At 40.8% G+C, this 22,164-nt stretch overlaps 5 protein-coding genes across 5 annotated transcripts; 4 read left to right on the top strand and 1 right to left on the bottom strand.

Annotated features, from left to right (window-relative positions):
* Positions 1–171: 171 nt before the first annotated feature.
* LOC116197406 (photosynthetic NDH subunit of lumenal location 1, chloroplastic) lies at positions 172–2,127 on the bottom strand. Its single transcript, XM_031527552.1, has 7 exons — positions 1,846–2,127; positions 1,499–1,582; positions 1,299–1,372; positions 1,093–1,215; positions 927–998; positions 513–609; positions 172–387 (listed from the first exon to the last, which is right to left on the bottom strand). The coding sequence occupies exons 1-7, from the start codon at positions 2,033–2,035 to the stop codon at positions 284–286; spliced, it is 744 nt and encodes a 247-aa protein (XP_031383412.1). The 5' UTR covers positions 2,036–2,127; the 3' UTR covers positions 172–283.
* An 839-nt stretch (positions 2,128–2,966) lies between these two features.
* Positions 2,967–4,365, top strand: LOC116197476 (aquaporin TIP1-3-like). The gene is made up of 3 exons (XM_031527634.1): positions 2,967–3,221; positions 3,369–3,616; positions 3,712–4,365. Exons 1-3 carry the CDS (start codon positions 3,089–3,091, stop codon positions 4,081–4,083), a joined length of 753 nt encoding a protein of 250 aa, XP_031383494.1. The 5' UTR covers positions 2,967–3,088; the 3' UTR covers positions 4,084–4,365.
* A 391-nt stretch (positions 4,366–4,756) lies between these two features.
* On the top strand, positions 4,757–7,434 carry LOC116197475 (33 kDa ribonucleoprotein, chloroplastic). The gene is made up of 4 exons (XM_031527633.1): positions 4,757–5,417; positions 6,268–6,439; positions 6,557–6,603; positions 6,703–7,434. Exons 1-4 carry the CDS (start codon positions 4,864–4,866, stop codon positions 7,286–7,288), a joined length of 1,359 nt encoding a protein of 452 aa, XP_031383493.1. The 5' UTR covers positions 4,757–4,863; the 3' UTR covers positions 7,289–7,434.
* A 3,214-nt stretch (positions 7,435–10,648) lies between these two features.
* Positions 10,649–12,364, top strand: LOC116196310 (protein UPSTREAM OF FLC-like). Its single transcript, XM_031525967.1, has 3 exons — positions 10,649–11,156; positions 11,228–11,297; positions 11,392–12,364. Exons 1-3 carry the CDS (start codon positions 10,934–10,936, stop codon positions 12,020–12,022), a joined length of 924 nt encoding a protein of 307 aa, XP_031381827.1. The 5' UTR covers positions 10,649–10,933; the 3' UTR covers positions 12,023–12,364.
* A 4,744-nt stretch (positions 12,365–17,108) lies between these two features.
* LOC116196308 (metal tolerance protein 11) lies at positions 17,109–21,224 on the top strand. Its single transcript, XM_031525966.1, has 6 exons — positions 17,109–17,405; positions 18,684–18,793; positions 18,909–19,154; positions 19,477–19,557; positions 19,693–19,926; positions 20,615–21,224. The coding sequence occupies exons 1-6, from the start codon at positions 17,237–17,239 to the stop codon at positions 20,960–20,962; spliced, it is 1,188 nt and encodes a 395-aa protein (XP_031381826.1). The 5' UTR covers positions 17,109–17,236; the 3' UTR covers positions 20,963–21,224.
* Positions 21,225–22,164: the final 940 nt, after the last annotated feature.

The raw sequence follows: 22,164 nt of genomic DNA, 5'->3' as shown, positions 1-22,164 counted from the left end.
GTTGGTCTGATGTGAAATCCGATATTGTCCTGTATGTCGGATGCAGTAGGTGTTTGGAACAGGTTGGACCTGCTGGAGTGGCGTGTTCACTCCGGTGACCGGTCTCATTTACAGTGAGGGCCGCCGGATACAATCAGCCTAAACACTTATCCTTGCGATGAAACAAAGATATCCAAGGCAAAGGATACTCGATTTGAAGACTGGGGCAACAAAATCAATACGTAGTTGTCGAGAATCTCAACCCTGCATTATGTGCCTCGAGCTGTACATAACATTCACAATTTCAGATATCAAGCACCTGGAAAGAGTCTGCAACAACTTTGAGCTTGTTCCTCACTCTCCTCCACCGCCTCTCATTCGCCGCAACTGTCAATGTGTAATATCTCCCTGCTCGACATGAAAATTGAAGCTTTAAGACTTGTTGCACTAACCCGCACTTCCATTGACAGCCGACGAGATATTCAAGGGAGAGTTTTACATGATACTGGTTTTGAGATATGGAGAGAACTTACCGTTTGCAACTGCAACAGTCGCAAAAGAAGTGCTGGTGAAGTTTGGAGACTTAAGCCCGTACTCAAAGGTGTAATAGTTCTTTCCATTGATTGTTTTCTGCATTCATCAGGAAGCAAACTGCCAGTTATGGATAATAATTTGCAGAGGACTGTACCAACTGCACGGATCCATATGCGCAGAGGAACATTTTCCCTCAGGGATCAAGTCGAGTGTTCTCTCGCTCCTGTCCGATAAAGTTCAACACATATTCTAAGCAATGAAGAAATTACTTGCATCGCAACCACTAGAAGTTGAACTCGAGAATTATATGCTCAGCTAAGAAGTTAATCGGCCGAGCCAATCCTGTGAACCGAACTATACTACGGAATGTAAATGTTGCTTGCTGAGAGAGAGAGAGAGCAGAGGATGCATACTTCTTGCATCCCAAGTATGGTGGCCATTTGATTGGGAGCAGCATAAACATTATTCACCAAATTTGTAACAACCTGCAAAAAACACAATACTCATCCTTCAACAATGAACAGAACAACACACAAAAATAGATGCATACATACACATGTAATCGAGTTAATTGCTTACTTCCTCCATGGGGCCCATGTCATGAATGTCTTTCATATCAGTTGGGATGAATCTCACTCTCACATTTTGCAGCTGCAGGTACCTGTCCTTGAATGCAGAATCGTGTCCCCTGAACTCAAATTCCTATCTTTCAAGAAATTAAGACCAATTAACGAAATAAATCCGGTTATCTCGTGTTTGAAAAATTGGACAATTGCTTCACGTACCCTCCAATCCGAGGGGTAATAATACGAATACCCATCAACCAGGTCCACAAAAGATTGGTAGTTTGGTGGTATTTCTGCAGAATGAGAAGACGACGAGAATTAGACGACGATACAAACATCTCTTTTGCTAGTCATTAAATGCCCTCTGATATATGTCTGATCATGCATATATACATATACGTGTGTACATGTGTATGCACCTTCTGCAAGAACAGAAGCAGCGGGGAGTAGACTGGAAGCTATAGCTCCTATGCCCAAAAGCAGAGGCCTTCTCTTGCATTGACCTGCGAAATTCGGGTGATTAATCTTCGAACCGAACATATCATAAGTTGCGCTATCCAACTCCAGGCCCGTAATTTTTCCGAAACTATGAAGGGTAATCTCCAATTTTGTTTAGCCAGATTAGCGTTTCTAAGTACACGGACAAAGCATATCATGGTTTGTGATGATACACGTTGCCAGTTATCCATGAATGCCAGTCAAACTCTTACAGACAATAAAGTTCGGAACTTTTGAGGCATTGAAGGCAGAAACGCCGAAAGCCCACCTGGAGAAGGAGGGTGAATCGGAGCCGAGGCGGAATCGGAAGTTACAAATTGCTCAGCTCTTACTGCAAATGGGCTGCCTCTTCTGCAGCTGGAAGGGACTGTCCCCTGCTTCTGCAGCCCTGCTTGCTGAGAGAAGGTGCTGGGCAGAAGCCTTCTATGGATTGAAGGACAGTTCTGCAGAGCAGCCATTGCCTCTCCCCCGAAGTGAAGAATAAGACGATCTTATCTGTTTCTACTTCTCATTCTCTCTTCCCGCTTCTTAACAAACTTATCCGTTTGTCAAGTGGCCCTCAGCCTTTAAATCCAAAAGGGTGAATATAAAATGCCCAATCATGTCTTATCGCCACAATTGCTTTAGGATACATGTAAATGCGATTAACCTTAGGCCAATGTGTATTGTGTACCATTAGAATTAATGGGTTTAGCCTTTTATAACGACCCGGGTCGTGGAGGCGACGCATATCCAAGGAGTTAAGCATATTAATCATCAGTACCAAAGATCCTTTTCCAGATGGCCCAAGCGTGATTTCTTGTTGAGCCGACCGGCTTGGCTCGTTCTTTTCAGTTAAACTCGAGATAGCTCTCATTGTTTCTTGACAGTCCAAGCAATATCCACATTGCATGCCACATACGCAGCTCATCTCTCATGATTAGTGAAACTTTATAAAGCTCTCGCTTATGTTTTAAAGATTTTTCTTTTTTATCTAGAGAACTTGATTTATTTATGTGCACGGTTAAATACAAAATTTTCATTATGGTCGTATCATTATTTACTTTTGATACGAAACCATGATCCTACATGTCTTGGCTTAAATTCAGCTATTATTCAGCCAAAAAAAAAAAGAAAAAACTTAGATGCAGCTATGCTGCTAATAGTCAATTATCAAGTTTAATTAATTAAATCTCGACATTTCTTTTGGTTAGTAAGGCCGGTCCACCCGCCAACCATCTCGGCGAAGGAAGTAGTTCTTGTGGCCAAACGCACCTTAGGGACATAGCGGGGCCCACACGTGGCGTCAATGCATTACACGTGGCTCCTTACAATTTACCGGGTGGGAAGTAAACATTCCACGGCCGTTAATTCAGGTGCATATATGTAGAGGAGACCGTCACTCCCTGTCTGCATCACATAGCCATAGGAAGTGGAAGAGCTTTTCAAAGGCAATTGAGGCTTGCAGGCTATTAAGAATTACACATAAAAATTAAACGACTAATCGAGAAAAGCGTAAGCTCAGCAGAAACATGTCGATTTATAAGATCGCTATCGGAACTCCCGCGGAGGCAAGCCATCCGGGCGCGCTCAGAGCAGCACTCGCGGAGTTCTTTTCTATGTTGATTTTCGTTTTTGCCGGGCAAGGATCCGGCATGGCTTTCAGTAAGCTAATTCTCCAGTCTAAGCTGCCGTTGATGTCCTCTCGTGAATGATACTTCTTGGCATTACCTAAATATCATAATGTGACGTGAATCCTGCATTTTATCGGTTTATGCTCAACATGGCTATGTGTCCATTGATTTTTAACAGGTAAACTCGCCGACAGCGGATCCGCTGCGTCGTCTGGTTTGATCATTGCGGCATTATCTCATGCCTTTGCACTGTTCGTGGCGGTCTCGGTTGGAGCAAACATTTCAGGGGGGCATGTAAATCCTGCCGTCACGTTCGGCGCCTTTCTCGGCGGAAACATCACTCTATCTCGCAGCATCCTGTACTGGTTCGCGCAGTTGCTGGGATCCACTGTAGCTTGCATGCTGCTTAAATACGCGACCGGACTCGTAAGCACAATGCGCATTAGCGCTATAAAGATAAGCCGAAACTCAGGTGTAATTATGAATTGTGTCTAAAATACTTCCTTGTACACATATTGTAGGAAACACCAGCATTCGCCTTCTCATCAGGTGTATCATCCTCGAATGCACTCATCTTCGAGATCGTGATGACCTTCGGTCTAGTCTACACGGTCTATGCCACGGCAGTGGATCCGAAGAAAGGGAACGTGGGGGTTGTCGCGCCAATCGCGATCGGTCTCATTGTGGGGGCCAACATCTTAGTTGGGGGCGCTTTTGATGGTGCATCCATGAACCCTGCAGTCTCCTTCGGCCCGGCTGTCGTCAGCTGGTCGTGGACTCACCACTGGGTTTACTGGGTTGGGCCCATGATCGGCGCCGCGATCGCAGCTCTGGTCTACGATAATCTCTTCATCGATGAAACCCTCGAGCCACTGGCTGCACATGACTTCTAGGGAGTGAAGTCAGGGACATAGTAGTATGCCTGTTTGCCAAAATTTGAAGAAAATAAATAGCTGAGTTTAGTCATATGCAAATTGTGGTTTTGGTTTATAGGGAAGGACTATGGTCCCAAGGACTAAAATATATCTTGTGCTTTTTTCTTTGTGGTTTTTATTTATTAATGTATTGCTTTTTGGAAGGATGGGGGCTAATTTTGTTTTCCTTAAATGCTTTAGGAAAAAAGGGATAAATAGGATTTCAATTTTATTTGAAAAGTGCATTATATAGTTGGGTTATTTTCAATTATATTTTTAGAAGAGATTGAACACGAAAAAAAAAAAAGAAGAACAATTGAACCATGTCATTTGATTATGTCTAAGTATCAATAAGACGAATATGATTAAATTTCAGATCATTAGATTAAACGTTTGATTGGTTCATATATGAAATAAATATGCTTGTGGCCGCAAGTTACTAAGGTTTACTTGCTTCACAAAAAGCTAGTCTGCACAATAATTTTCGTGTTTATCGTAATTGATCTCATTTAACTGGAAAAAAAATAATTCATGAAGAAAAGGAAGATAATAAACAAAGAATTTTGTCAAAAATAAGTACATTAATTAATTTTTCAAGAGAGAGAAGCAAAAAAAAAGAGGGTAAAAGATATTATTCATGGGAAACGACAAGTCGTTTTTGCTACTAAACCCCTCTCGGAAAACCCTCTGAACCGAACCTTTTCACTCTGCTCCCGCCGTCCGGTGGACTCTGTTCCTCGGTCGAATCAATCGGACACGATGGTCTTGTCGAACAAGAAGCTGAAGCAGAAGCTCCGAGCAGCTCTTGCCGAATCAATCGTGAAGTCGGAATCTGCCACCGACCCCAATAACGACCAAGCCCTCGAAGCCGGGAGCCCTAATCCGCAGCCGCAGTCCCTGAAGCAGCTCCTCGACTCGTCGACCCAGAAACCTCGGTTGTCAAAGCGAGAGAAGCGGCGGATAGCCCAGTCTCTGAAGAGCGCCGGGGAGGATACTGAGAGAGGAAATGGGGGTATTGAAGGGAGCGGGGAAAGGACGGAACTTGAGCAGGCGGGCGGTTATGGGATGAAGGAGGAGGAGGAGCAGGGGAAGAAGAAGAAGAAGGATAAGAAGAGGAAGAGAGACGGGGAGGTTGAGGGAAGTGATGGTCACGTGAAGGAGGCGAAGAAGAAGAAAAAGAAACAGAGTAAGAAGACGAAGAAGAAGAATAAGAAGAAAAATGGTGAGGAGGTTAAGGAGAAGGAGAAGAGTGAGGCCAAGAACGAGGATGAGGGCAATGCTTCAGCTCAAAATGCGAGAGGAGAGGATGACAGGTGAAAATCTGCAATTTCTGAGAATTCCCACAACAAGAATCAATTGAATGTTGTTGTTGTTATCTGATGACACTTGTGCTGTTGTTTCTCCATCAGTTATTCTGGTTTTATTGCTTTCTTGTTATTTAATATGCTCATTTTCGCTTCACTATGTCCTTTCGTGTTCCTATCATGTATGTTTTCAGTTGAGACTTTAGTCTGCATCTTCGAAGCCTTATACTTGGAGGACTGGCACACGAAAAAAAATTTGGAAAGAAAGGCTGAGATACTTGTTTTGTTGTGTGCTGGGCATTGTCAAGTGTTGTTTCTTCACTCTTGTTTATTTATAGAATCCGATGCTGATGAAGCTCTTATATATACAAACTTCTTGAGCCTGTTGTGAAAGCTGTGTCTGGCGGTTTTTTTCTCGTCATATTCATTTTTTGGCAGCATTTTAGTGTGTTGAGTTTTTCAAGTTGTTTTTGAGTCAGGAGCTAGTTCAATTTGTGACTGTAATGCAAAAAAATATAGACTTGATGTTATGCCGGTGCATGTTGTCTGATCTTCTTCGTATGTCATACAAGTGAAATGCACTACATTAAATCAAGAAACAACAAGATGGAAGCGTTTTGGGAATGCCGTTATAACAGTTTCAGCACATAAAATTTCAAAGAAATGCTCTATTAACTTTTTCCTCCCTTCTGGTGAAGCCAAAAGCCGCAACATGTATCTAGTGAAAGTTCAGTAAGGTTATGCATTCATGAGTTGGGACACCGATGTGCATCTGCTGTACTTGTAAATCGTGCTAAATTAGGATGCTCTGGGTGCCAAATCTTTTCCTGAGTTCTTGTTTCCATTAATGTCCTTGCAGTCAAACGAGTGCAGACGATGCTCGAAAAGTTTATGCTGGGGGTATACCATATTACTCAACTGAGGATGATATACGGAGCTACTTCGAGAGCTGCGGCACCATTACTGAAGTAGACTGCATGACCTTTCCTGAGAGCGGGAAGTTCAGAGGAATAGCCATCATAAGTTTCAAGGTTAATCGTAATGTTACTGACTTTTCCTGGCATCCAGTGCTAGGATTTCAGATTGATGATAGATTTTCTAGAAATTTTATTAGCACTTTGAGTGACCTGTAATAACCTTTATTGCAGACTGATGCAGCTGCAAAACGAGCCTTGGCTCTTGATGGATCAGATATGTGAGTATAATTGAAGTATTCTCTTCAGTCGCTCGAGATCAATTATTATTAATATTGAGAGTGCTTCCATCATGCTCATAGAACCTTTAATTTTGTCAGGGGTGGGCTCTTTCTGAAGATCCAGCCCTACAAGGCGACTCGACCCAACAAAACTTCGACTGCTAAAACATCCAATTTTGCACCGCCAGTCGTGGAAGGCTACAACAGGGTCTATGTCGGGAATTTATCATGGGACATAACAGAGGAGGACCTGAAAAAGTTCTTGTCAGGCTGCAACATATCCTCGATTCGCTTCGGCATGGACAAAGAAACAGGAGAGTTCCGAGGTTACGCTCACGTGGGTTTCTCTGATAATGCCTCGACGAACATGGCAATAAAGTTGGACCAGAAGGTTCTCTGTGGGAGGTCCGTTAAGGTGACAAGTGCAATCTCGAAGAAGAACGTGAAAGAGCAACCCAAGGCAGTTGATGCAATTACCGACAATGCTAAAGTTGATAGTAGTGCAAAGAACCCAGACGACAATGTTGGAGCCAATAACAGTAGTGCATCGACTGTTGTTGGAAGCGGGAAGATGAGGAGGAGAACTTGCTATCTGTGTGGCGAGAAGGGCCACATTTCCTCAGCCTGTCCAAAGAACCCTGGCGATGGTTCTGCGAATCCGAACCTGACTCAAAGCCACATATGAGGTCTCTCTTCCATTTTTTTGAATGATTTTTTGTAACATTATGTGAGGTATGTGCATCGCCATAGTGTCCTTTCACATAGATATTCAAACGGCCGAGATTAATTCAATGAAAACCGATGGTCTTTGCTTTGAGATCCATTCTGATACCCCATGAATCGAAACGTGGTTCATTCATGTTCATTCAGGTTAATTCTTTATTCACCCTTGATGTTCAGTGTTCACATCAAAAACTGATGCTGGTCGCTGGATCATTGCTTTCATGTTCCGGTACAGATACAAATGTAGCGCTTTGACTTTGACTTTTTCAACCTTTTTTACCTTGGTAAGGGAAACCTCGTTCCTGGGTTGACCTGTCGTAGTTCCTAGGATTTGTTTATACCCAAGGATGAAGCATTAGGGACATCTCGCATTTCGCCGAAACCAAAATGAAGCAAGATTGAATCACGAAACGTTTCTTCCTGTTCGTTGTATTGGTACAACAACCCGGATTATAATTGGTTCGTTGGCGGTAGATTACGCGTCGAGTTTGACAGATGAGAAACGTAGTTAAGCTGGTTTTGTACTAAAACTTTGATGGAGTTAGAGTTAAGGATGTCCTACAATGATGCTCCAACTAGTAAATTGCCTGTAAGCCAAGCATTTCTTGGCACACTCTAGTCCTGGAAAATCTTTAACTGTCAGGTATCTTGTAGAATACTCCTTCCAAGATAGTTCGGGTATGTAGTAGTCCAAGTCATGCTATATATCTCGAGATAACGGAGTAATTCGTGGAATATGGCAGTTGTGTAAAACTCGAAAGTGAGCATGTATAGTACGATTACCCGAGAATGACTGGTAGGGTAAAAAAAGAAGAGGATTTGGTATTAATGAAGGATCCTAACTAGCTTATCATTGAACGAGGTCTTAGGTGGTTGAAACCGTTCCTGTCGTCATTACATGGGCAAGCACGACTCACCGTCTAGTATACCATAACGCTTATTCCGCGACATCTCGCTCAATGACAGATTTCTCGTTGTTTCTTTTCATCCTCCTTGACCCGTCTTGTTTCTGGGAAGCATCGATATCGACTTTCTTATGTGCTTTGACACTTTTTCTTAAGCTTCTAGATGCTTGAGTTTCTTCCGAAGAATTAATGGCCATCACTTTCCAAATTGTCGGTACATCACTCAGCAACATCGGCACCCACAAACCCTCATTGAAATGGTCCCAAGATGTAGACTAATTTTGCTTAATATAAGTGGAATGGGAGTTCTTTGGAAGTCGAGTTCTCTAATTAACTATTCCATCAATTTACTTAATTTGATTAGTTTACCTTTCACATGGTTTCTGTTCTTGTCCTGTCTCTGGAATAAAGTTCTTTCTGGGTGAAATCACAAGATATTCTTAACTTATTGACTAAAATTACGAATGAGTATTTGCTCAGACCTGACCATGAAATGCTTCTAATAGCCCAAACTTCATATGACGGAGAAAACCGGTTCATATGAAGAACAGTTTTGCCAATTATATCATATCTCGCCATTTTGTAGCCTTGGAAGTTAGGGAAACCATCAAAAGGGGCTTTCCTGTTGGAAGATCATACATCCTGAATTCCTTTTCACGGGACTTTGCTTATTGAAAATGGAAATGTTGTCCAAGAGCTCCCCCACGTGAACCCACAGTGATCACAAATACTAATGTATTTCTTTGAGTTAAATTATTTTCCCCGACCATTTGGTCCCTACATCACCACTGCAATCCAAATTCTTCCTAACAAGTGTTACCGGAATTCCCGTGTATCGATCGATACGGATTTTATACCCTGTGAGCCCCACATATACGCAGATTGGCCCTGTATCCATCGATACCTCCCATGGATGGGTATACTTTCACGTGCTCCCCGAACTCCACAATTCACCGACCACAAACGGATGTTTCATGAGTTAGATGTTTGTTTGCTCTGGATAGGACCTCAACCCGCTCATACCATAATTAGTTAGGCAATTCAGAGGAAGACGGGTAATGATGCATACCCGCGCGCTAACTTCACGCACTGATGGCTGTCTGAATGCGAAATATGAAAATATTTAATGTTGCAAATTGTTGTTGACTGAGACTAATATATCGAGGGAACGAGGGACTAGAACATTCATGTGGACCTCGTTTTGATCTTCTGAAAAATACTATGATTGCTGATGAAGTGATGAACGGTGCAAGTTGCCATAAAAATATTCATGCATTACGCGGTAGTTGTTAGGGCAAGTTGTCAGGCCGAAAATCAAGTAACGGATCAATCGATAAAATATCATCAAATTACCCTTCGTGGAATCCAAGAAACACTTGTTGAAAATTACAAAGGAAGATTTTCTTCATGTGATGGAAGAAACTGTTGAGCCTACCTAGTTATAATCACAAATCATTAATGCACTTCTGGACATGCATGCACACGTGTGTGATATAAGGCGCCGTGCCACAGACTTTTGATGCCACACAAATCCCGAGCTCCTTCGAGCTATTGTCAACAGATTTCGAATTCAGTTCTCATTAATGAGATTCTCGTGTCCGTTTGTTGAAGAGCTTTTGTTGTAACCAAAATATTAGAATGAGCAGTTTCTTTGCCGAATGGAAACCATAGAAAGATCAGCAAGATCTAACAACCCATATGGTAAAGTGCAGGTATTTGGCGCAGTGATAGAAGCTGCCTCTCGGAATCATGAGATCTCGAGTTCGATTCTTGTTAATGGAACTTATGCACCTCTATTTAGTTTTACTATTTATATTATTGTACTAAGTCATAAGTCTCCATTATAACCAAAAAAAATATACATGTAACTATGAGGAAAAAAAATATAGTATAGTCGTATGCATTTTCGTTTGGTAACTTTGATGTTTGAGGTTTGAATCTCGTTGTCTAACTGCCTATATTCTTTCATTAGGAACTTTTCGGTGTGCACCTTAGTATCCGAAAATCAAATTAGACACCAATTAATCTAGTCGAGCTGGGTCGGCTCATTAAGGGGTAAAACTCTCAAGTATGGATTTTCTCAATTCACAATACTCGAATTCAAGATCTTTTTTAATAAGAACAAACGCCGAACCTTTTGAACCAAGCCACATTGGATTTTTTTATTTTTTTTATAATAGAGCATGGTCTCTTATAACCAAAACAAATAAGAGTTGTAGCGTAGATAAAAGTTATTTTCTTCACCTAGATTTGTCTTCCAAGCTTCTCTTTTTTTCGGTAGAGTTCCAAGCTTCTCTTAACAGCATACCAACTTCTTAGATTGACTGTTATATATGGTACGTGCTATATAATTTCTTTCCGAAACCAAAAAGCCTTCTTTCGTCCCACACTTGGTAATCGATATTAAATATGATGTACGTTTCACTGTCAAAGACGATCTAAGAGCCTAATTACTCTAATCAGTATTTTTTAATTAATGTCACCCTCACCCTGTCTGTGATGGACTAATTTACCTACCCTGATCATGAGCTTACCTATATAAATATGCAGACTTCTTCTCTTCCCTCCTCTGCATTATCCTCTTCCACCATAATTTTATCTCCATAATACCCTGTTCTTCGTGGCCCAACAATCTTAATCAAGAATCGTCTTCGATGAAGCTGCTCTGATCGCATTCAATCGATCACTCCTTTGTCGATATAATGTCCATCAACTCGAGGCACAAGGCAGAGGTCTGGGTTCCTAAGAAGTACCAAGACTCAAGTCCTGAGAGGACTAAGGTATGGGTTGAGCCTAAGTCGAATCATAAGCACAAGACGGAGAGGAAAGTTGCTGTTGTTTACTACCTCTCCCAAAACGGCCTCCTCGAACACCCGCATTTCATCGAAGTCCCGCTCTCGTCGCCCGAAGGACTCTACCTCAGAGGTAAAATTAAGTTACACCGGCATTTCCTTTCGAGCTTTGGTTTTATTGATATATGTGTCTCTGTGCCTCAGATATGATGAACCGGTTGAATCATCTTCGTGGTGCCGGCATGGCCAATATGTATGCTTGGTCTTCGAAAAGGTATGTCATGCCAGATTTACCACACTGGAGATTTCATAGCATGTTAAGGAACTTTGAGAGTTTATCGGATCGCATGTTTCTTGCCTTGCCTTAGGGCATACAAGAGTGGATACGTGTGGCAAGACCTGTCCGAGAACGACTTCATATACCCATGCCACGGGCAGGAGTACATCCTCAAAGGGTCGAGGCTCCTCGAATCGTCCCTAAGCTTTCGGTCTGTTGACACTGTCTCCTCGGAGACTAACAGCTCCGGCGACCTCGAACACCTCCGGTTCTCCGACGTCCTCAGGCGGTCCAAGAACCGGTCCTTCACGTCCCTGGACGACCTCAACATCAACAAGACCTACATGGCGAAAACAATGGGACATCTCGGGGCGAGAACTGGCAGCAACAACGCATCCACTCAGACTGAGGAGAAGGGCCGGAAGGTTAGTCCGGTACATTCTTTGGAAGACGAGGAGGAGGTCGAGGAGCTTAGTAAGGAGGAGATTTCACCTCCACCATGTTCAAATAATTCAAGCAGAGAGCTGGGGAGGGAGGGTATGGAAATTGGACATTCCAGAGATCGTCAGCAGGCTTTGAGTGGGCCGGCTGACATAAGGAATCAGATTATGGAGGGTGAGAGGCCCAGTGGGAGGATTAGGGCTTCCGCCGTTCTGATGCAGCTGATCATGTGCGGGTCCAAGAACGGCGAGGACATCGTGTTGCCGCATACCCGAGAATAGAAAACTGAATTTCTGAAAAAACATAAAAATAAAATAAGTGTGCTATGCATCCGATCTGACTCTGCATGAGACTCGATCATGGTCACGACCACCCTAGCTAGTCACTGTTGTATCTGTCGTTGCTCTTGCTGTGGCCCATGATTTCTCTCGGACTCGGTCTAAGGCTTGGCCTGCAAAACATGTACAAAGTAGTGTATGTAAGTTTATGCAGCAGAAGTGATGCAATGGCCCTTTTGCTTTTGGTAAAAACTATGCTTCTCAAAGACGGCTGAATATGAACCAACCAACAGTTGATCAAGCCGTTCAGCACGTATTTTCCTTTAAGAAAAATCTTAAATTCGAGTCTTATTAATAGTAAAAATTCTTGATTAGGACAGCTTATCTTTTAGTGAATTGATCCGGCTCAAATTGAATTAGTTAAGACTCATTAAATTTTAAAATATTATGGTAGGTCATAACAAAATGACGGTGGAATATGTCAACTTTAAAGTACGAGACCCACGAGCCCATTAAAATGAATTCTCTTGTCTCTGCACAATTTTACACGAGCTGGGTGAATCAAGTCAGTAGTTGAATAAGTTAATTGCTGGATGCTCCTTTTTTAACTGGCTAGATGGCTCAGAGTAACGAAATATAATTTATGGGTCCGTCAACCAGCGATTGACTCAATGCATCACCGATGAAATGGGATGCCAGGAATCTGTTTTGATTTCTTGAATTCCCTCAATCTGCAAGAGAATTTGGGCCCGGGAATTCAATTAATGTTTGCTGAGAATCATTCCGTTTCTATATTTCATTGAAAAGAAAAGACAGAACCCGACATGCACCTTTGAATCCCACACAGAATCAACAAGTCCACAAGGTCACATCAGACATTTTCAATGCTGCTTTCAGAAGTTGCCTCTGGACATTAAGATCTGCAAATCAATTTTTGAACGGTTTCGAATTATTCCACCCTTAATAATTGCGGAAAGTCTATCATGACCCCAGTATTAGATGATATAGGAATTATAATCGTCCATCGCGCATGGCCTCGCATGGGTCCCGCGAATGAATGGAGGGGATGACATTCCAACAAAGGGAATCTAGCGAAGTATTTTGCCAATACAAATTGTTGATGGATATCATATATATATATATATATAACTTTATCATACGTCAGAAGACAAATCTTTTATTTATCACCCAAAAAAAATTTTATTTTTTGTCTCACTTTCCTTTTTTATTTTTATTTGCATTTCTTAGACGTAATAAGCCTCTTACTCCCTCGCAAAAGAACAGAGCATCTCTAGAGAAAGAAAATGCAGTTAAACGTTATAAAATTATTGTCCGAATTAGAACAGTTTTGAGCTCGATTCTTACCGCGCGTGATGAAGTTGCAAAATATAATTGTCTCTCTTTTTCCTTTTGACCCTTATTATATAGAATTAGAAACGTGTCTTTCTCTTTCCAGCCCTTCTAAAAGAAGGTGTCGGCACGGCACAGCCACCTATTCCTTACTCCTTTTTCTCTTTTGATAATTTCTGTGTTTCACATTTTAAAGGAAAATTCACGAGTTAATTAAAAAAATAGAAGAAGTTATAAAAAAAAAAAAAAGTATTTTCACGTGTGAACGTTCTGGTAAAATGCCATACACTCTCTTTGCTTCCCTCCTTCCCTTTTCGTCCAATTCCCTTATATCCAAAAATAAGGCTAAAGATAAATTCTTGGTTTCAGCTGGCCAACTACAAACCTACCCTTTTGTGTGCTCTGCCCACCATCACGTCTTGCAAAGACCAAATTTATTATTCCAGCACGATCTTGTTTCTTGCCGTCGTCATCAACCAGAACATGACCATACATGCATTTAAGACAACCAATCAAATCCGCGCAAAGTGCAGCTTCATTTTCTTAGTAGTGTCTACATCTCAAAATTATGTTGCACGACTAACATGAATTTGTCGTCAAACTTAGTCCGCGAGTACCTACCCCCACTCCCCGTTTATTGAAGAAGATGGGCCCGAGTCATGTCGTGGGACTGAGGGGATCCCGTCGCTGGCATAAAAAAAAAAAGGAAGGAAATGCATCGAAAAGAGAATAGTACAGTAGTGCACATCTCGCATGGTGATCAAAAAGTTTCAAAATTGATATCCAATGGAACTATCCGTGCTCTTTTATTAAATATTTAAAATTTTAATTTCAATGTACTAAATTCAATAATCTCTTTTGTAATCGAAAAAAAAAGAAATGCAAAAGTATCAGCAGCCACCGGGCCCACAAGGCCCACTGGAGCAGACAGCAGTCCACCCGTCCCTGGGCCCCACGCAGCATATCTTTCCCTCCTTCCTTAGCTTGACTCATCCAGCGAGAGAGACCTCATCCCATACGGGCAAGTTCACTATCTCCGCGAACGTGCCATGTCTCATCGAACGGCGTTGAACCACGTAGGTTCTTCTCTACGGTACAATCGAGGATAGGATAATAATTCTCCTTAGTAGCTTGCGTCAGGAGGATTGGGACTTGGCCTAAACTGGTCCACAGGATCGGGACACCGCCGCACAAATCCACGTCAAATCACTCTCCCCACCAGTCGCGTCGCGTAATCGTCAATGTACACGTGTCGTCTGAAGTCCACACGTAAGTGCCAGCAGAGTTAGCTCCATCATTTTGTTTGGATAACGGGATAGGATCGTTTACGAAAAAAGGATGAGCTGTGGTGGGTTTCGAAAGGATTCTCTTAATCCTTCCTAATTCATATTTGAATAATATGAAGAAAGGATGGGATAAAATAATATAGATATATTATTTATTTAATATAATATTCAAATAAAGATAAATAATAAATTTTATAATATTTATAATATATAGATGTAGGTATATATAATATATGTCGTGTAAATGTGTAATGAATATATATATATAATCATATGTATATATGTGTGTGAAAATCAAGGTAAATAGAGGTAGACATAGAGTTTAGACTATATATATATACACACACGTAATATAGGAGTGTATAGACAAAAGAAAAGGATTTATAATATCTAATATATGTATACATACATCTAGGTGCATATATATGAGTGGCGAATGTAATATGGATAGAAAGGATAATATTACAATTTTGTGAAAAGATAAGGATTAAAAATGATTTTTGACCACATATCCATTCATATCACTTCAAATTGATTGAATAAAAATATAAATTTGATGCATTATGGATAGTTAAGTAATCTCACTATAACTCTTCATAATTCTCTATCTTTTAATTGCCAAATATGAATTATTTTAATCCTTCCATAAAACTCAGTAACCTTTTATCGAAACAAGATGTAAGTACTTGCCCGGATTGAAGGGCTATGAAAGGGGGTGGGTTGTAATAATTCATATTTGGCTTTTAAAATTTTTAAAAGGGGATGGTTAAGGAGGGATAATTAAACCCATTATAATAGTTTATAATCCTTATATTTTATTCACATCAATTTAAGGTGAAGGAGGGATAAAAAGATTAACTATTAAAATAATATTATAATAAATAATCAATGGTCAAGATCTTTTTAAAATTTTCACACTATCTCATCCCACCCTTTAATAAAGTTTATTCAAACATAAATTATGGGGAATTAAAAAACCCCTCTATAACTCATTCAATCCCATTCGTCCATAACCCAGCCCACCACTCCATAACCTTTTTATAAGATGCTATCCAAACAAAGCCTGAGGGTGATCGCTGGGTCCGTTTCCGGATAAAATTTTGAGACAACACTTTGAACAGTTCAAAAATTTAAAAACCCATAATCAAGAACCGAAATTGAAAATTAAGAAAATGACCGACCCTTACGAGTACTGGTTTTCACGAGTCAATTCTTGGGTTACCCAGGAAAAACAACATAAGAATAAAATTAAAAACAAATTGGGTGGAGAAATGAAAAAGATCTTTGAGAATCGAGAGTTGTCCCATTCGGCCTTCGGGATTGTGAGAAGCAGCCACACAACAGAGTTAGGAGAGGATGAAGAAAGGTTTATCGGCACGAAATTAAATTGCAACAGACGGATTCATGATTAAGCGCCAGAATAATTCTATCCATCAGTACTATCATCATATAATTATATGCCCAATTACCAATTTAATTCTATTACTCTCCATCACTTACTTCACCCGCTTCTCTCTTTGTGCTCCTCCCCTTTTGACAGACCATCCATTTTTAAATTTTCTTTTCTTTTACTTTATAATCGATATAACTAATTGATTTTCATTAGTAAAAACTAGTTCAGGCCAAAACCTATGTTTACCGTCCTTTTCTTTATATACATTATGTCACACTTTAATCTACGTTGTAACTATTCTATACATAGAACGAGTATTTTTTCAGTTATAACTAACCATAGTAATAATATTATTCCTCCTAAATTCTATCAATAAATAAAGAAATCTATTTATTTAGCAATAATTTCCATTATTTGTTACGAAAATTATTTGATACTTTACAGGAATTGGATATACAACCGGTCATCTTCCAAGTGTATCCGATAAGGTAGACACCACTTCCTCGAAATTTCACTTTTTATTAAAATGTCACTATATATAGATTCTTTATGAATATGAATGTAAAACGATATTACCGTCAATTCGTATACATCTTAGTACTTTCATTTTCGTATGGCACTGGAAGTGAAATTAACATTTCTGTATTTTGGAGGAAAGGGAAGAAAAATCTGATCCGCAATTCCGGACGGTTCACGATCACGAACTTGAATATGGATATTCTCCATTGAAAAAGAAAAAGAAACGAAAATCCAACAAAATTTTCTGGTTAATCCTGCCACGATATCTAAGCACCCAATGAGATGGAGCGTGTCACTACGCGCGTATATAGAGATCCTTGGGATACCTCTTCTCACACTTCAACAGGATATTACCATTATACACCCGGCGCATGTACCCCCACGGGAGAGTTGTGCGGGCTCATTACAAAAAGGTGCATGCACCGGGTTCATACAAGTGATCCAATCGCTTTCCTTCCTTTTGGGGGCTCGAGAGAATCAGGTCACAGTGGCCATACCGACCGCACTCCGGATTCCCCAAAATGCCTCTCTCTCCCTACTAAATTTACGGCTAGTGACCCCATCCGACGCTCTCGTGTGAAAACCTTCTTCTGAGCGAACTCTTTACTTTCCCCCATACACTTCTCTCTTCCCAGTTTGTTTCTCCTTCCCTGCGGAGTGACTGAGAAAATGGTGGAGCCGGTGGCCGGAAACCGCGACGAAGAGATGCAGCTGCTGTCTCAGCCGGCCAGTGCCGAGCACTCCTGGCGGCTGAACTTCGACGGCTTCAACTTGTCGACGGAGCACCAGCAGATGAAGCAGCCCCGCGGACTCCACGACTATTGCCTTGGCGTTTTAGGTATCTCTCTCTGTGTCTCTCGCTCTTGCTCTCGCTTTCTCTGTGCATAATTTCTTGGCAGTGCGTTTGTGCTTGTTAATACATGGAGTTACTGAGAATCCGGTTCGCTTGGATGACCGATCGACCTATCGTTACTGAAGCTCTGGATGCTGCGATACTTATATTTGACTTGTCGAGCGATGTTGTCCGAGCGTAGGAGCATCTAATTGTACGCTTCATGCTGCTCCATTGGTTATTGGCCTTTTTGCCTAATGTACGCTGCGCCTTTGGAACATAGGCCGGTAGAGTCCTTTCCATAGTCTGTATCAGAAGCGTTTAGGGACTGAATGATGCTGCGGCAGTGGTCTGTTTTGCTTGCTTTTTTCTGCAATTGTTTTAGCTTTATCCTAAGCGGAAATATTCTGTTTTTGGATTTGCTTTAAATGAGAGCCATTCTTTTGTTCCTTTGGTTTTTCATCGTTATTCTTTCTATGTTTGTTTATAAGCTCCCTTATAACTCTCTCGGCTTCAGTTTGCTTTCCCTCGAACTGGCACTTTTCCTCTCTCATTTCGAACACATCAAGTTTATTCAAAGGTCGTACGAGGTTAAGTAGCCTTGGTTGCTTTCTGCAATCATTCTTGTTTGTTGCTGTTCTTCTATTTGAGCATGGGTTGGCATCAAATTCGAGATTTCACTTTTTCATTGCCTTCGTCAAAATATCAGTAGTAAGTTTGTAATCATATTGGAGAATGGTTTTATACGCTTAGCGGTGGATTGTAAGTCTGGCGATGAATTATAAGTGAGACAGGTAGTATTTGGTAGGTATCCAAATTCTTGCAAAAAGGAAAGTACAGATATGGAGAAGTATTCCAGCTTTCCTTAAATCACTGTTATTGCTAATGAGTTTCCTGTTTGTACCTCTGCTTCGTGTATGCTTTGTTTCTGATGTATAAACAGAGCTTCCATCTGCCTTTCTAACAAAGGTCGTCTCTCAGCCCTCCAGGAGTACATGAGGGTTAATATCAGAGTCAAATAATTGACCTGGTTGCTATCTTTAGCCAATCGTAGCTGTCAATTTTATTTTACATCAAGGATTATGGGAGGATAAATATTAGAGTGCAATGATTGACCCATCTTGTCTAACTTGATCTAATTCTATGGATCATCCTTACCATTTACGTTACGAGTTAAAGGAGATGAAGAACCTTGTTGATTATGCTGTTGTCAATTATTTTACCTACGAGTTACAGGAAAATAATTTTCAAGAAGCTGATCTGGTTATGTTTGATGTCTCATAGGTCCTGAAGATACAGTGGCTGAGTATTATCAACAGCAGGTAGAAATGCTTGAAGGTTTTAATGAAATGGACGCTTTGACGGAGCGTGGTTTTATTCCTGGAATGTCAAAGGTGATGTTGTGCTATTGATGCTCCATTCTGCCAATTAAGTCTGGCATCATTTGATGATGTGGAAGTGCCTGACTTATCATGTCCTGGACTGAAGGGAATTTCTCTTTTTTTACAGGAGGAACGAGAGAAGTTGGCAAACAGTGAAACTTTTGCTATTAGGATATCAAATATTGCAAATATGGTTCTTTTTGCTGCCAAAGTTTATGCGTCCATCAGGAGTGGATCATTAGCCATCATTGCATCAACACTGGACTCACTTCTTGATCTTCTGTCTGGCTTCATCCTGTGGTTTACTGCATTCTCAATGCAGACCCCAAACCCCTATCAGTATCCCATAGGAAAAAAACGTATGCAGCCACTGGTATGTCTTACCCAAAATAGCGGCATTGTGTTGTGTTTGTTTATGCAACTCAACATATAATTCTTCGGAAAATAGAACAAACCTTTCTAGTGCTGCTCCATAGTCACACGCCTTATGACTTCTTAGTTCGATTTTAATTTTTTGCTATTTTACCAAAATGTTGTAGGAAGTGTTAGACTCACAGCGCATGGTAAAATGTTCTTTCCTCAGGATGTCATTGTTGTTAACATAGAGGCAGTACGGCTAGAGTTGTGACCCTTTTGTTTGTGTTAATCAGAAAGTGTTTCGTAATACTGATATTGAAGTTTAAAATGCTTCACAGGGAATTCTTGTTTTTGCCTCTGTCATGGCAACTTTGGGACTGCAAATCATCTTGGAGTCAATGCGCCAGCTATTATCTGATGTACGTAGAAGTTACCTTTATGATGAAATTGACTTTGTTCTTTCTAATTTTTTCTTTTTAATTCGTGTCACTTATCTGAATTTGCCAACGTGGCAATGCCTGAGCTTTCTTATTTGATTCTTTCTTGTCCTTTAGGATGCTGAATTTAGTCTGAACAAAGAGCAAGAACGATGGCTTGTTGGCATCATGCTGTCTGTGACTCTAGTTAAATTTCTCCTGGTTCTCTACTGCCGGTCCTTCGCGAATGAGATTGTCAAGGCTTATGCTCAGGATCATTTCTTTGATGTTGTCACCAACATCATTGGTCTCGTTGCTGCTCTGCTGGCTAATTATTTTGATGACTGGATGGATCCTGTTGGAGCTATTATCGTATGTGAAAACTCTCTCTCTCTCTCTCTCTCTCTCTCTCTCTCTCTCTCTTTCCACAAATGTTCACATGTGTTCATTCTTAGAGTGAAGATAGTGCGACATGGAAGGACATGCATCTGCATCATTTGCCTTGCACAATAGTGATACAGATTGTGTGCCAAATAGTTAGGTGTTTCGGTGGAATGAAAGATTCTTATCAATCTAATTGAGTTGTTATGGTGTGTACATGAGTAATGTGAGGTGACAAATAGGCTCATGAGTTTGTGTGGTCGTATTTACATGATGTGGAATTTTTGGGACGTTATATGGATCAGACACTTACAATGACAGTTGAATTCTCCTTAAACTTGTTCTCTTTATGGGCATAAAACTTTGAAACAATTGCAAAGCATTAGTTTAAAATTCCAAATTCTGGCGAGGTTGAGAATTTATAATTGAAGCTAATGCTTTGAACGCTGAATTAGCCTGTCTTCCCATAATTGCAACTCTGGTTGAGTCACACAATCCAATCATAGCGGGACAACTGCATTTAATTTATACAATATAACTCGGTGAAGAGACATCTTCTCAACTCTCGAGTGTTATTATCTCTATGCAGTTTCAGTTCTAAATCTGATTTTTGGGGGGGTCTTCAACCAAGAAAAACGGAAGTTTCTCCTACTTATGAGAACTGTTGTATTGATTGCAGCTCGCACTATACACGATCCGGACCTGGTCCCTTACTGTCTTGGAGAATGTGAATTCCTTGGTGGGGAAATCGGCCGCTCCTGAGTACCTGCAGAAGCTCACTTACCTGTGCTGGAACCATCACAAGGCCATAAGGCACATTGACACTGTCCGAGCATACACTTTTGGGTCCCACTACTTTGTCGAGGTTGACATCGTCCTGCCAGCAGATATGCCCCTGCAGGAGGCCCATGACATTGGAGAGCACTTGCAGGAGAAACTTGAGCTCCTGCCTGAGATCGAGCGTGCTTTTGTCCACCTTGATTATGAGTTCTCCCACAAGCCCGAGCATGCTCATGCTCACGCTTAGGTATTCCACTAACCATTATTATGACAAATTTGCTATTTCATCCTTTGACCAAGTTTAAACAGGCAAGGGGTGATACCCTATTGGATCCTGATCGATTAGCTTGATCTGAATGGATTGAGTCTCCGGCAGGAAACTAGGGAAAAAAAAAAAGAGGACTGCTAATATATCATTAGAAGTATGATATGTCATGTACGCAAACGTCTCACCTCTTCAATATATATCAAAGAAAGCACCTACATTTTCTGTAGATAATTTTTTGAGATGTTCTTTGCATGTGAATGCTGTCCTTTGTTCTCTGTGGTAATTTAGATGAGGTTGGATATAGGTTAGCTCCGTGATCTAGTTACGGTTTTATTGCTCGGGAAGTTGTTGCCTTATTCAAAGCCAGCATAATGACTCGGAGCTGAGATTCGCCATATATAAACTGGTCACATGAAAAAAATAAATGAATATCCATAGGTTTATATGATATTTGGGTATCATCACTTATGAGCTTGAGTTTTTCAGTGAAAATGAGCTTAAACTCAATAAAAATTCAATAGTGTTCTTTTATTATTTAATGTTGTCCATTAACCCCTAAGTTGGTCCCCCACAGCAACTTCCTCGGCAATTCTCAGTTGAAATCGGGATTCGCTGGTGTTTTTTATTGTGAAAGTTCGGTACAACAGTTAGCCTCATCTTTTGATGTCTGGTCTTAATGCATCAATGCATCACTCCGTGAGGTTTGTGGCCAAGATGCCGAGGCAGGGGTCTTGGACCATCCGAATAGTTGTTCGAGTATATATTTTACCGATGTTTCCAGGAACCCTCCTTTTCTGGATCCTTAAGCCAGGAATCCTCGTCATCCCCTCTTATTGACGGATCACCGACTATCGAGCAATATTCCTTTATACTTATGTAGACAAGGATTGTCTTTTCATCTTTAGCTATCCGTGCATTAAGGCTTCGTGATGAGAAAGTGTTAAAAGCGAGTGCTGAAATTGAATATAAGAAGGGGTCGGTGCTCAAGTAAGAGAAGTAGATATGATATAAATTTTCAGCCACGTCAGACGTGATCATAATATATGAGAAAAAAATTGCATCTGCACCTGCGTCTACATTTCATGAAGTATTCACGACGGTTGGATCATCATTTAGGAGTGAACCCATTACCAATCCTATTGTCATGAAAGCTTCATGAATAATTACATAAATCGTAAAAT

Source organism: Punica granatum, chromosome 2 (assembly GCF_007655135.1).
Source record: "Punica granatum isolate Tunisia-2019 chromosome 2, ASM765513v2, whole genome shotgun sequence".
Taxonomy (NCBI): Eukaryota; Viridiplantae; Streptophyta; class Magnoliopsida; order Myrtales; family Lythraceae; genus Punica; species Punica granatum.
This window is presented reverse-complemented; position numbering and strand designations above follow the sequence as displayed.